The sequence below is a fragment of the Humulus lupulus genome, chromosome 5 (genome assembly GCF_963169125.1).
Source record: "Humulus lupulus chromosome 5, drHumLupu1.1, whole genome shotgun sequence".
Lineage (NCBI taxonomy): Eukaryota > Viridiplantae > Streptophyta > Magnoliopsida > Rosales > Cannabaceae > Humulus > Humulus lupulus.
Genome location: NC_084797.1, coordinates 193,475,615 through 193,490,193, shown reverse-complemented (window position 1 = coordinate 193,490,193; position 14,579 = coordinate 193,475,615). Strand labels below are relative to the sequence as shown.

The 14,579-nt window shown below is 35.1% G+C and overlaps 4 protein-coding genes across 7 annotated transcripts; 3 read left to right on the top strand and 1 right to left on the bottom strand.

The window, feature by feature from the left end:
* The first annotated feature begins 572 nt into the window (after positions 1-572).
* Positions 573-4,409, top strand: LOC133777984 (uncharacterized). 2 transcript variants are annotated; one of them, XM_062217783.1, is made up of 7 exons: positions 573-733; positions 1,925-2,065; positions 2,270-2,327; positions 2,458-2,593; positions 2,759-3,092; positions 3,528-3,656; positions 3,733-4,409. In XM_062217783.1, the coding sequence occupies exons 2-7, from the start codon at positions 1,933-1,935 to the stop codon at positions 4,164-4,166; spliced, it is 1,224 nt and encodes a 407-aa protein (XP_062073767.1). In that variant the 5' UTR covers positions 573-733; positions 1,925-1,932; the 3' UTR covers positions 4,167-4,409. The 2 variants fall into 2 exon arrangements, with proteins under 2 accessions (XP_062073767.1, XP_062073766.1); XM_062217782.1 differs by having other exon boundaries at positions 574-733; positions 1,921-2,065.
* Positions 4,410-6,228: 1,819 nt separating this feature from the next.
* On the top strand, positions 6,229-7,673 carry LOC133779812 (kinesin-like protein KIN-13A). The gene is made up of 4 exons (XM_062219718.1): positions 6,229-6,290; positions 6,372-6,507; positions 6,635-6,700; positions 6,952-7,673. The coding sequence occupies exons 1-4, from the start codon at positions 6,229-6,231 to the stop codon at positions 7,132-7,134; spliced, it is 447 nt and encodes a 148-aa protein (XP_062075702.1). The 3' UTR covers positions 7,135-7,673.
* Positions 7,674-7,791: 118 nt separating this feature from the next.
* LOC133777982 (pentatricopeptide repeat-containing protein At1g32415, mitochondrial) lies at positions 7,792-12,931 on the bottom strand. Of its 3 annotated transcripts, none has more exons than XM_062217778.1 (5): positions 9,956-12,931; positions 8,928-9,484; positions 8,663-8,766; positions 8,464-8,536; positions 7,792-8,305 (listed from the first exon to the last, which is right to left on the bottom strand). In XM_062217778.1, the coding sequence occupies exon 1, from the start codon at positions 12,663-12,665 to the stop codon at positions 10,425-10,427; it is 2,241 nt and encodes a 746-aa protein (XP_062073762.1). In that variant the 5' UTR covers positions 12,666-12,931; the 3' UTR covers positions 7,792-8,305; positions 8,464-8,536; positions 8,663-8,766; positions 8,928-9,484; positions 9,956-10,424. The 3 variants fall into 3 exon arrangements, with proteins under 3 accessions (XP_062073762.1, XP_062073763.1, XP_062073764.1); XM_062217779.1 differs by having other exon boundaries at positions 9,112-9,484; XM_062217780.1 differs by having other exon boundaries at positions 8,928-9,231.
* A 49-nt stretch (positions 12,932-12,980) lies between these two features.
* LOC133777983 (transcription factor MAMYB) lies at positions 12,981-14,357 on the top strand. Its single transcript, XM_062217781.1, has one exon. It carries the CDS (start codon positions 13,066-13,068, stop codon positions 14,029-14,031), a length of 966 nt encoding a protein of 321 aa, XP_062073765.1. The 5' UTR covers positions 12,981-13,065; the 3' UTR covers positions 14,032-14,357.
* Positions 14,358-14,579: the final 222 nt, after the last annotated feature.

The window sequence follows — 14,579 nt, the reverse complement described above, 5'->3', positions numbered from 1 at the left end:
TAAAAGGTGTCTCGGTTCTGGCTGGAAGTTATTCACTTGTATAAGTGTTGAGACAGGCTTTTGGCTTGTTGGAACAGTAGGTTGTAACAGAGATTCAAATCATAGTGGAACCTCATTTGGAGGAAACTGGATGTAAGCCAACATATTGTTGTCCCAACCAGTATAATTCTAGTTGTCTTCTTTTCATTTCTTTAATAATTCTGGTTTTTTGTTGTTAAATCTGTTTTATTTTTTTAGTGTATACTTTGAGTTGTGCTGTGTGTTTACAATAGTGCACTTGTAGTATGCCTTGTATTTACCCATTGCTAAATTTTGTAAGATTCTCTTCTCCATAATTCTACCACTAGTCTTGTTTACATATCAATCAAAGCATAAAACACCAAAATAGTTTTCTTAAGCTGGCTAGTTATAGTAAATTTCAATTTAAAAGTGTCAAACTAATCCAAATACTAGGGTTTTAATTAAAATCAAGGACTAAATTGATTTATTTTTATTTTGAGGGACCAATTTACAAATCCACTACTAATTAAGAGCTAAATACCCATGAATTATTTATTAGTCAGAGATTCTTAATGAATCATTCTATTTCTTCTTCCTCTCCAATTCCATCTTCGGGTCGGGTAGTCCTTCCTCCGGCAAACCTATTGATTGTTTCTTCCTCAAATTCACACCTAAACCCTAAATTCTCTCTTGCCGCTGCTCTTCCTCCGACCAATCCACTTCGCCGGTTCAGGTATCTCACTCTCTTGTTTTTTTTTTTTTCAATTTTTATATATATTTTGATTTAAAATTTTATAACTGTAGTACTGAGATGGAAAACTAATTCAACGTTTTGGTGGAGTTGATTTCTTCAAGAAATGATAATATTATATAGATTTGTTCTCAAAATTCTTTCTAAATCACAATTCCTTGGCTGTTGAAATGTATATGCTTGCTTACAAGATTATGAATTATTTTGCTTTTCTTGTTTGGGAAATTAAATTCTATACAACTGCAAATACCCATTCTTACATGTATACATAAACAATTTAGAGAAAATTCAGTCGGGGCAGATGCCTCCCCTAGACACTTCATAGATCAACACAAACAAGTGTTATATATTACTATAAAATCTTTGAGGTAAAGTCTAAGAGGGTTAATGGGCTACTGGTAAAATCTAAGGACAGCGATATAATCTTATCGGGATATGTATGTAGATAAATTTTGTGCTGAATAGAAACAGAGATGCAGAGGGAAGAAAAAATTCAGAGACGAAGCAAGAGAGGAATGAAGAATTTTGTAATGTTATATTATAATGACTGACAATATACAGTTGTCATTCATCTAATGTTTACACATATCATTACATAAAGAAAATATTGACTAAGCTTACTAAAATATTGACTAAGTACAAGTACTCTGCTTATCATAATGATGAACTTTGACTAGGATAGAAGCTACAAAACTATAATTTTTAGATGCTATTTGATAAGAAATGAAATTTCATTCCATTTCACTTACCTCAGTTCCATTCTTTTCATTTTTAGTAAATGAAGGGGATCTTGCATAAGGATGTACTACTCCAAAAATGAATTTTTGGAGTCCTGTATTGTGATAGGTTTTAGCTTTTAGTTAGAATTATGGAATTGTGAAGCAAGACATGTATCACTAGTTTTTAAAGCTTTTCATTTTTCTTGATCCCCTCAAAATTGGAATTATTTTTATATTACTTTTTGTTGACATAGTTGATGATTCAAAGTTTGCTTCTTGCAGAAATTTTTTATATCATCTTTTGTTCTGCTCGAGGTTGTTGGTTTATGTCCATTATATCTTTTTTTTAAAGGAAAAAAAAACTGATTGTACACTTGCCCATAGGAAAATAAGTTAAATGCCTATAAAGTCTTGAGCAACATTACTAATGATGGGTGTGTCACAACTTAGGAAGGTTGATCGATGCTAGCTGTACAGAAAGGGAAAATGCAACAAGAAGAGAATGGTGACATAACTCCTCACCAATCTCTGGATAAGAGGCCCGGCATCATCTTTATTGGGTCCCCTAACGCTGGCAAGCGCACTCTTGTCTCCAGTATGTTGCTTTTCCCTCTATTTCTTATTCTCTTTGGGGTATTACGCGGGTTTTCTAATTGGTTCTTGTATGGCAAACTAGTTGAAATCTTTTACATTATTTTTAATGACCCATTTTTGAGTTATAAATATTTACTTTCAGACTTCTTGTAGTTAAGTAAATGAAACTTGTTACCAAGAAATTGAGAGCATAATTTTACTGCAGGATTAACCTCGATTGGTTTTGAGGATTCTTCTGATTCATCATCCCAGGAGCTACTTGGGTAGGTTTACTTTCCTTTGACCCCTAGGCAATTGCCATATTTAAATTCATCGGTGGTTAGCGACAAACGGATACTGAATGTAGTTTATTACATTCTCTAATGACTTATGTGTTGCTGTTTTTCCAAGCAGCTGGACTATCAACACAAAGTACTACACTGCTGATGTTTCCATATGTGTGGCTCATCTTCATGACACATTCTCCATTTCGACCCTTCCATCATATTCCCAGTTAGCTGCCCTAGTCATGGTCTTCAACATGAATGATGTAGGTCATTTCCTTTCCTTTCCTTTCCTTTCCTGCAATCTGACTGTTATGCGCTGTTTATTTGTTAATGCTTTAGTACCCTACCCCATTACATTTTAAAATTGTTCTTTGTGCAACCACAATGATTTGGTGGAAATGAATTTCCTTCTTTGACGTTCCGTGCAGCTCTCGTCTTTAGTTTCCCTTCAGGATTGGGTATCTCGTAATGATCTTCAAAAGTTTGAGATTTTGTTGTGCATTGGGAACAAAGTGGATCTTGTTCCTGGTCATCCAGTTCATTCTGAATACAGAAGAAGCCTTCTGAAGGTTAACGACCTGTCTGCCGACTCTCAATTGGAATTTGATAATTATGGGATTTCTGAAACTGAAGGAAGCAGTTTGTTAGGAGATGATGAACCAGAAATGGAATTGGAGATTAGGAGGTCATGTCTGGAGTGGTGCACTGAGCATAATATTGAGTTCATTGAAGCATGTGCTTCTAATGCTGATTTTGACAAATGTATGCCCTCTTCCTGTTTTGACATGCTTTCAGCTACCTTTTTAGTTATAATTGAGTCAGTATGCCATTCTACTTGTTTTGAAACTAAAAACATATTAGTGTAACCGAGGGATGTGAGCATCTGCTTAAATGCTGCATTACATTGTTTGATCATGGATTGGGAAGTCTAATAGAAATTGCTTCAGACTTTGATCTTAATATCAACCATAATTATGGAATGATATGGACATACCATTGTAATTTGAGCTTTTATGCTTGAGAATATTCTTAGGGAGATATAGAACTTATTTATAAATATATTTATATAATATTTAAGCATGTAAAAAGCGTCATGGTATGCCAATGGAGTTTACTTCTTGGTTTCCAAGATTATGTATATTTATGTATATTTCTTTGCCTTTATTATTCACTAAAAAGTATTCTTTTCTTGTTCAGGTTTGTCAGTATATGGTGATTTACAAGGAGTTGAGCGTCTTCTTGGTGCTCTCTCTGCTCATATGTGGCCTGGAATGATTATTAAGGCAGGAGATAAGGTTACAGTAGCACCATTTCCTGAAAGAGAAGGTCTTACTCCCCATCTAAATTTAATTATTACTTGACTTCTTGTTTGGAAGAATAAAATTTTCATCTTTTCTTTCAGACTTGTCCGAAGAAGAATCTGATTATGAATTGGAGTATGAAGTTCTATCTGCTGGCTCAGCTGAACCATGGGATGATACAGATAAAGAATGGGTTTCTGCAAGTGATAATCCCAATTTAAATGGCAATCTAGAGAATGTAATCAAATATGATAGGGAGGCGATGCGTCCGTCAACATCTGGGGCTGCAATGCATGATGAGAATGACAAGGCTAGTGTCATTCCCCATCTGGAAGATCCTAACCAAGCATCGAAACCAGATCAGAGTTCACATTTTGAGTTTGAGGAGTTGGAACAGTTGATGTCTGAGATCAGTAACATACGAGATAGTTTAAGGTTGATGCCTGATTTTCAGAGGAGAGAAATGGCTGCAAAGATGGCATTGAAAATGGCCACCATGTTTGGTGGTGGCAGTGATGATGAACAGGAAACATAATGCAAATAATCTTGATTGACATAATTTATGATGAGAATACCCACTGGTTTTGGAAATTGGTCATTCCCTTATTTGTTTTTGTTTGTTCATGAGAGTTTTGAAGAATTAGCAGTGGTTCTTTCCACATGTATGTCTCATCCTGCGTTGCTATAGAATATGGTATGTTACAATAGACATGAGATAGTTGCTCAACATTCTGTAACACATTTTTTTTGTTTGAATCTTAACAATGTTTGTGTATTATTTACCCGAGTTTAAGAGGGTAAATTATGCATTGTGCATCACTCCGTTTGGCAAAGCTAAGCAAAAGCATAAGCAAGTAAAAGTTCTGACTTACTTTTTTATGTTTGGATAATTATCGAGTAAATTAGGCTTAATAAAAAATTATTTTAATCTAAAAAATAGCCATGTTTTTAAAAGAAAAGAGTTAGAATAAAGATATTTTAAAATAAATAATGATTTTTTATTTTTTACTAACACTCTCAAAGTGTTTTTTTTATTGTTTTTATTGTAGAAGCTAAAAGCACGGTTTTGAAAAAAGCTAAGCCAAATGTAGCCTTAGACATAAATAATTGAGGGTATGATTGGTTCGTGATTAGAAAACTGTATTTTTGAAAAGTAGGATTCTGAAATGAAAATTTGAATTTAGTGACTAAAAATATGTTTCTGAAAATGTGATTGATATATGTCAGTAAACTGTTTTTGAGTTTAAAAAAATTAAATCTGTGATTGGTATTAAATTTGAAAATATAACAGAAACTAAAATATGTGGGATTTTGGAAAATAATTTTACAAAATTGAGAAAAAAATTTCTTTGGAAAATAATTTTACAAAACTGAGAAAACAAGTTTTTCTCGTTTTCTATTTTCCTTAACAAATTTTGGATACAGATTTGAATTTGATTTTAAAAAACAAACTACCAATCATTAATTATAATGGGTTCACTAATTTTAAGGATTTGAAAACATAAAATTGGATTTAGATACCAATCAAACCCTGAGATTTTCAGATTAGACGCTTGAGATATGTAGTTTTGAGGGGTAGTGATGGTCCCGGAGATTTGATATCTGGTATATTAGTGACACTAGCATGTGTCAACTGTGTTGGAACTATTGCATGCAACAATTGATCTTCCGTTGGCCCTCTACCAGTGTATAGATATATATATATATTTATATATATATATATATGTGCAATCTTAATGGTTACTACTACCCATGAATGTGTACTTTGATATTAACATTTAGATTAAGATCAATAGTCTATATTTATAGAATTTAATTAAAATTTTTAAAAATAAATTATGATTTTTTCAAATTTTAAAAAGAATGACCTGATGACATGTCGGTCACATAATTATTTAATTAATGAATTAAAATAAATATTATCTAAACATTAAATAGGAAATCTGCATTATAAATAAGGTTTATACTTTTTGGACTCTGTGTTTTTTCTCATTACCTGTTTGGACCCTGTATTTTGACAAATTACTTTTTGAATCCTTATGTTTTGTAAAATGGTTAAAATAGAACTATAAACCCAATTTTGGTCAATATTTTCTCAACTAAAATCATAAATAATTTACCAAACTAACAATTCAGAACAAAAATAAAATCATTCTGCTTAAAAACTGTGTTGTTATATTCAATTTTTTCTTCGTCAAAATTAAGTTTATGGTTCTATTTTAACTATTTTACAAAATATAGGATCCAAAAAATAATTTGTCAAAACACAAAATCCAAACAAGTAATGGAAAAAACACAAAATCCAAAAAAAATATAAATCAAATAAGTATTATATATGTAACTCATCCTTTATTTAAAATCACAAAATAGCAACATTAATATAAAATATATTAATCATGTTAGTAGGTTAATATACGTTTAATCATGATTGTACGTGTTTATTTTTTAACTTTGACTTTTCCTTCATTGTTCGAGTGCTTTTGAGAAAATTATAAGGTATTCAATGTGAATTTTCAAGAAGGCCTGAATTCTGATTCTTTTACCTGAGCATTTTGATCACATGTTTAAATTACTTGAAGTATCTGCCACTTTTATACATGTGTGTGGTCTTTTTACATTCATCTGATCATGCACTATGTTTGATTTATGAGAACATCAAGTATTTATTAGCATGGATTTCAAGGTGAATATAAACATGTGCTCACATTCACACGAGGAAAGATATGTTTGAGTAATGCAGTTTAAAGCTGCCGCATAACACTGGCAATTTCAACTCAACTAATGCACATAACACTGGCAATTTAAACTCAACTAATGCTGGTTCTAGGCGATATGAGCATGAAAGTGCTGATGGGAATATTAATGCCATACTGGAGGTTGGTTTTTAATGTCTCACTTGCGTCGCAGTTGTCCTTATGTCACACACGTATATATATTTATGCATACAGAGAGATTTCGTTATACTTCTTGTTTGTCATCTTAAGCTATTTGGATTTCTTACAGGAAGAGGAGGCCTTGATTGCCGCTCATAGGAAAGAGATTGAGGATACAATGGAGATCGTTCGGAAAGTAAGTGATTTGACAAGAATCATGAGGCTCCGTCTAAAAACTAATTGGTGATTAGTGGAGTTACACATGTTCTTATTAATAGTTCAATATTCTTACACATATTCTATGTGGGACACCATAGTCTAATATGATTGTATCTTTTTTCTAGTTTCTAGGAGTCTTGTTGGTTACAAGTTGACTAAGTTTCTTATGAAATGTTTATGAGCTGTGATGAAATGTTCATTGAGATTTCTATGGTTCTTGATCACCAGGAAATGAAACTGTTAGCAGAAGTGGACCAGCCAGGAAGTCTCATCGACAACTACGTGGCTCAGTTGAGCTTTGTTCTGTCTCGAAAGGCTGCTAGTCTGGTTAGCCTCCAAGCTCGTCTTGCAAGGTTCCAGCATAGACTTAAGGAGCAGGAGGTACTTAGCCGGAAAAGAGTACCTCGCTGAGGCAACATTTTGTGTGTCTGTATAATGATGGCTTCGTATTCTCTCTTGAAATTTCTCATCCCAAATTTCTTTAGTGTTCACATCTTCTCTCTTTGGAAGAAGGGATGGAAAACAAAAACAAAAGCAAAAACTTTAAATTTTTATTTTTTATTTTCGCCCTTGCACAGTTAGGAGCAAAAGGAGGAGGAGCCATCCTAGAATCATCTCTGGGAGAGGAGAGTGCAGACTTGGGCTGTTCACATCCAGGCGGCTGTTCATGTCTCTTGTAGTGTTGTTGTAATTCGTTTATATTTTGAAGATAAGTCTGATGAGTTCTTGCCAGGTTTTATGGGTTGTGTACTATGGGCTGTTGTTCAATGCCGACTGAATTTGAACTCAAATATTTTTAGGAAAGAAAAAGAAATTCAATAGATTCGTTTTTTCATTCTCTCCCGACCCTTTGTATATGGAAATAGTTTGGAAATTCAATATTTCAACAATGCCGTTGGAGATTCAATGACATTTTATTTGGTTATGAGAAAGCTTGTAATCTTATCTTATACTACCGATTTTTTTTTCTTTTTACGAGCATAAACTATCATAAAAAAGTTGTATTGTGGTTTTAAATGATCATCTTTCATGGAAGCAATTAATCACATTGGAAATTTATTGAGAGAATAAACACAATAAGCATATGATTAAGCAGAACAATTGTGACTCATTTCTTTACACTACAAATTGCTAATTTTAATCCAATACCGGCGGCAAAAGGGCAGGTGAAAGAAAAGGAAAAGAAAATAGGTAAAACAGTTTGACAGGAAAAGAAAAAAAAATCAATCCTCCAAAACTTGTTAGTGAGCTCAAGGCTTTGAAGATGGTATATAACAAGAAAAAATACGGCCTAAGACACCTTATAAATCTTAGCCGGTCGAGCAATGAGGAGCTAAGTATGTTTAGCATCCATTTTTCTGACAAAGTTGCATGCATCTTCGGTTGGGCAATGCTGACAAAAATTATTATTTTGCAACATATATTCGAGCAAAGGAACGTGTTCTTCGCTAAATTTTCTAGCTAATTCTTGATGGGCGTCACTTTTGTTGTCAAACTAATAGTAACTTCAAAAATCTACTTATTCAGCTCTCAATCTTAGAATCTCGTTTACTGTCCTCAATCGAAAATAGGGCATGGGTTCCTACAAGGACAAGAGAAACATATTCTTCAGTAACACAACTAAGAGAATAAACTAATTATAAACAACCAAAAGTGTGAAAGATACTTTTATAAAGAGGCAAAATATAAAAAAGTTGGTGGCCAAGAAAAAAAAATCTCTTTCAATGTAATATCCATTACCTGGTTGAAACAGAGCCCCAAACCTCTGCATTAAAAGTCTGCATATTTGATCATAAACATACCACAATCATACCTGTATATAAAGAGAAAGTTAATAAAATCATTTAGAAATCCATTCACTAGTTTTATGTCAGAAATTACAAAAATAAATGCGGGCTAGACTGAATGATACAACTAGTCAAATAAAAAGACGGATTACCCATTCTCTTGCTCAGGAAGGTCTTTGACAAATTCTTGTTTCCAAGAACTTACAGTAATGTCTTTTCCACTCTTATCCTTCACTTCATCAATATAGTATTTGGCCTACCACATGACAACAGAAAATTTCAACAAGCCAGCTATCTTAATGAGTTAAACAGTTGTAAATTACTCAAATTGCAAGTTTGAGAAACAACAGGAAGCATTTACACCTTGGACACATTGTCAACTATAGAACCAAATAAATTTTGTGCATTCATATTTACCCGAAATCAACATAATTCCACAGCAGGGAGAGAAGAAATAGTTCTTATTCAAGTGAAACCCAATAAAATTTTCTATGGTATATGGAAGAGAATACAATAATGTTAGGGAAGAATCTCCAATGTGACTTGTTATGGTAGAGACACTTCAAGTTAAATGTCCAACGAGACAGGATCAAAAGCATACCAGTACTTTCATCACCCGGGTATCCTTTCCTTTCAGGGAATCAAGGTATTGGAATTTCTCGTCTTTCTTATTGATAACTGCTAAGCACCAATGTTTCTCTTTGTGGACAGGGACAAAAATCTGAGAACAGTGAAAAGACCAGTTTGAACCGGTTAGCAAAATTATCAAACAAAATATAGTGTGGGAAAAGGTGTGTATAGCAAAACAAAATTCATTGTAGTCTAGTTGGTCAGGGTAGTCGGCTCTTCACTCGAGAGATCTGGGTTCATGTCTCGGCAACGGAAACTTTTGTTCTTCTATTTACAACTTCTGATATACGCATATATACTATAATTAAGGAGAAACCAAATACCACCACCACCACGTACAATACCTACGTTTCACATTTCAGGCAAAACATTGAAGTCATAGATATAATGGTTTCCATAAGTGTGGTGCCTTTAAATATTAAAGTCAAAGAAATAAAATTTTGTTCCTGTTCGATTTCACCTTCAAATACTATACATTTTTTTTTATAAAAAGAAATAGTCAAAGTATGACACCAGGAACACCCAACACAACACAGGTCAATTTCTATATAAAGAATAATATTTCTATATAAAGATTAATTATGACAAAAAAATAATAATAACTAAATTCAAAATTAATGTACCAGAAAAAAATTAGTTGTTGGTGATTTTACCAAGTCACTATTTTGCTACATTATCATAATTGTTAGTACACATCTATAAATAGTAACCATTGAGAAATCTTCCATATATATATATATATATTAGACTTTTTTTTTTTTTCTTATACAACAAGGTTATAACTTGGACAATTAAGATGTGCCAATAGAAAGTACCTTAATTCTTAACACTTCTCCTTATAGCTTTAATGTGATGGCAATCTAACAGTTGAGATGAATGACATGAGCATGTTGCCTTGCCAATCAACAAATAGAATCTGACCAATTAATAAAAAAAAAGGCCACAAACTCCAATTGCAGCGTTGTTTAATAGACCAAACTTAATTTTCTGTCTTGCTATAAACAAAAAGAAAGCTCTCTTCACTTTGAAGTGGGTCGTTTTCCATTAAAAAAATCTTTGTTAACTGGTTTTTTATATTTGTATGACCTTACTTGTCAAGATATAGCTGTAACTCATAAATCTGAAGGATAAAAGCTTCACTATTTGTTCCCAAACTGATGTAAAAAGAAATGGTGATGAACTACATCAACAGCTGCATTTCTCTGTAAAAAAGAACAGTTTGGTCATTCTTTAAAGAATCCACATATTTTCACTCCCATAACTCTCTATGTTGAAAATCTCACTTTAGGATTCACCAACAATATTGAACAAGATCAACAACATGTCATCCACTTCTGATTCTTGTGCTTTATCCCCTGAAAAAAATACATGAACTTTCCCTTTCATCTGTATCCAACTACATCCAGGAACCTTTCTCACACCTTTTAGTCCCATCTCCTTCCTCAACATTTTCTCCTCTTCATGCTGATCATTTGCTGCATAAATGTTACAAAGCGTTACGTGAGCAGGAGCGTTCAGAGGATCCAGTTCCAGTAATTGTTTGGCTGCCTGTCTAGCAATCTTGGCATTTGTCTCGCCTAAGCCACATATTCCCAGCAATGCTCCCCATACAGTATTTTCTGGTTCAAAAGGTAGCTTCAAGACAAACTGGTAGGCTTCCTTTACTTTCCCGGCCCTGCCCAGAAGATCAATCATGCAGATGTAATGTTCCAAGCCTGGTTGAACAGCATAAACATTATTCATGGCATTGAAAAGTTCCCACCCTCTACTCAAAAGTCCTGCATGACTACAAGCTGATAAAACACCCAAAAAAGTTACCGAGGTTGGAAGGGTCCCAGATACCACCATTGTTTTAAAGGTCTCCACAGATTTTTCTGCGAGCCCATGATTTGAAAACCCCATGATCATTGAATTCCAAGAAACCAAATCCCGGAAAACCATATTTGAGAATATGCTATATGCAGCATTTATCTCCCCACATTTGGCATACATTGAAATCAGTGAATTGTCAAGAATCAAGTCAAACTTATATTGTGTTTTTATCACCAGGCAATGAAACTGCCTTCCAGGATCAAGATATGCCATTGCACCCATGGCTCCAAGAAGAGTACAATATGTGGAATTTAATGCTAAAACACCCTGAACCCGCATTTCAGAAAATATATTTGTAGCTTCAATGAAAAGCTCACTGTGAACATGCCCTGAAATCATAGTTGTCCATGCCACTGCATCTTTGTCTGGCATGTTCCAAAACAGATGACATGCCTTTGAAACTTCTCCAACACTGAAATATCCACTTATCATCGAAGTCCAAGAGACCTTATCTCGGATAGGTACCTTGTCAAACAAATTCTGAGCTCTTTCTAGGTCTCCAGTCTGAATGTAGCCATTAATCAGATAATTACAAGATTGAACGGTAAAGTTATTTAAATTCTTGGTAAAGATGAAGGACGCAAAGTTCATGTTACCAAATGTAGAATACATGTGAACAAGACTCTTACTTAACCTGCCATCATAGTCATTTTTGTCCAAATTGTTAATAATTATCTGTGCATGTAATTGCTTACCAAGACAAGGCCAACCCGCACCAGCACAAGCATAAGCAAGTGATATAAAAGTCTCTTCATTTGGTTTCAGGTCAAAGCTCCTTTTCCATTTAACAAAAAGCAACAAGGCTTCTTCATAGAAGCCATTCCAAGCAAACCCCCCAATCATTGCGGTCCAAGAAATGACATTCCTTTCGGGCATAATTTGAAACAAGGAATACCCTTCATCCACATAGCCAGACCTACAATAACCTGATATTATACTAGTCCAAGTAATAACATTCCTATCTTTCATCTCATCAAACAGAGCTTTTGCTTCTTCCATTTTGCAGTTCTCAGCATACCCTGCAATCATAGTGTTCCAAGAAACTACATTCTTAATCGGCATTTGGTCAAAAACCAACCTTGCACCTTTCAAGTCTCCATTCCTAATCAACCCAGACACCATAGCATTCCAAGAAACGATATTCTTCTCCGGCATTGCATGAAACAAACTCCACAACTCATCGATCCTCCCTAGGTCTGCCAATCCACAAAGCATGGATGTCCAGGAGACGACATTCCTCTCTGGCATCTCCTCGAAAAATTGAAAAGCTTCAAACAATCTTCTGGATTGCACATAGCCTGATAACATTGCATTAAACGTAACAATGTTTCTCTCAGGCATGATATCAAAAAGCCTGCGAGCTTCATCAATAAAGCCAGCTTTTGAGTACTTTGTGAGCAACGAAGTCCAATGAACAATGCGGCGCTTACCATCTCTATCAGACAATTTGTCGAGCAGTTGGCGTGCTTCAAGAACTCTTTGTTGGGAAAGACATTGCAGAAGTCGAGAAGGGTCGAAGGAGAGTTTAAGGTAATAGGATTTGGGGAGTGCAACATGGGTTGCATATAGTGAAGCATTGAAGTTACAACTTTGAAATTTGGGTGAATTTCTTGTGAGTGTAAAAGAGAGAAGTCTAAGACAAAAGAGGAGCATTGACAGATTACCAAGAAAGTGATTTTGGTTTCTTACTGTTATATCTATCTATAAGTAAAAAGTTCGCACCAATCAATATATATTGTCCAATAACAATGCTCGTAAATAAAGGAAAATTCTGCTTCTATGCATGTTAAATAGGAGCGTTTATGCCGTAATTCCCTAAGAAAATGTATAAACTATGGTATATCTGTAAACACATTGCACCACGTGACGTAGTTGGGAAAAAGTGCTGTCCATCTCGCTTCGTCACCACGATATGCCATCATGTACATTTTTCTTTTTCCCTATAAAATAAATCTATACACACTTTGAGTATTAATAGTCAAACCCTCCAGAAACCAAAACAAAACCATTTTTGTAGGAACGAAACGGGCGCCGAGAGATCTCCACACTGAAAATGGAGTTCTTGGACGAGGACGCCAGGCCCAAGTTCCTCTTCAAGGCACGCCCACAAGCCGCTCCTTCGGCGACAGAACCAGAAACCTACCCCACCAATAAGCTCCGCAACCCAATCGTCCTTCTCACAATTTCGCTTTCGTTCCTTCTCCTTCTCCTCTCTATCTTCTTCCTCCAATCCGAACCCTTTAAATCTCTTCTCTTATGGGTCTCGCTCTCCTTCGTTTTAGGCCCCTTCGCCCCCGCTTCCATCACAGGCGGTGACGTTAGCGTCGGTCAAGGCCCGGTTCTCGATCTCCCAGACGAGTCATCCCAATCTGACGAGGAAACTAAGAGGAGGGTTTCTCAGAAGAGGTCTAAAGTTCGCCGATCTGAGGAAGTTGCGGTCGATTCAGTTCCCGAGGTTGCAAACGTAAATGGGTCTGTGAGAGAACGGAAGAACAAGAAGAACGAAGATAATGGAGTTGTCGTTTCGGGGGGAGAAGAGAAGGAGTGGGGCGAGGAGGAAATTGAGGTTCTGAAAAAGCAGCTTTTGAAGAATCCGGTGGGGAAGCCGAGGCGATGGGAGGTGATTGCTGAGGCGTTCTCGGGTCGGCATAAGGTGGAGAGTGTGATCAAGAAGGCCAAGGAGTTGGGGGAGAAGAAATCGAACGATGCCGATTCGTATTCGGATTTCCTGAAGAAGAGGAATAAGACGGCGGATCAGAGAATTGAGCTCGGCTCAGCAAATGAAGGAGGATCTAACGGAGGTGATTTAATGGAGGAAAATGGAGTAGTGAGCTGGTCTAGTGGAGAAGACATTGCTTTGCTTAATGCTTTGAAGGCTTTTCCTAAGGAGGTTTCGATGAGGTGGGAGAAAATTGCTGCTGCTGTTCCTGGAAAATCCAAGGCAGCTTGTATGAAGAGAGTTACTGAATTCAAGAAAGATTTTAGAAGCTCAAAAGCTTCTTCTGCAGTTGAGAATTAGATAGATGAAGCAGAGAATCGAACTGGGATTTTGCTGGATTTTAATTTGAGAGTTGATACGAGGAGGTAATCCGGGATTTTGATTCTTCTCATTCCTACCAAATTTTGTTTTTTTGAAACGAATACTTACATTGCATTGATTAACTCTTCTACTTCGTAATCGATCTTTTTTTCCTTTTTTTTTTTTTAATTTGATATTGGATATGTGATGTAGAGTGTACAAGACTACATGTTCAGTTTATACTTACACTCATAGGGTCATAATATTTATAATATAGCAATTGTAGTTGACAACAATCACAGGTGAATGCATTTTCAATTCTTCTATTTCTTTCTGGTTCAGTTTCTATATCATGTTCTTACATGTGAAGACCGGTGAACTAGTTTTTCTTATAATTTATAGAGAATAAGTTATTCATTTAGGCTGTTTAGCTATACCCTATAGTTTTGCCATTTAAGGTCAGCATTGTATGATCTGGATGACAAGCTTGAAAATCATGTAAAATCCAAGTCTAGTAGCTTGGCAACAAAGTTTCTTTCGTACATTTT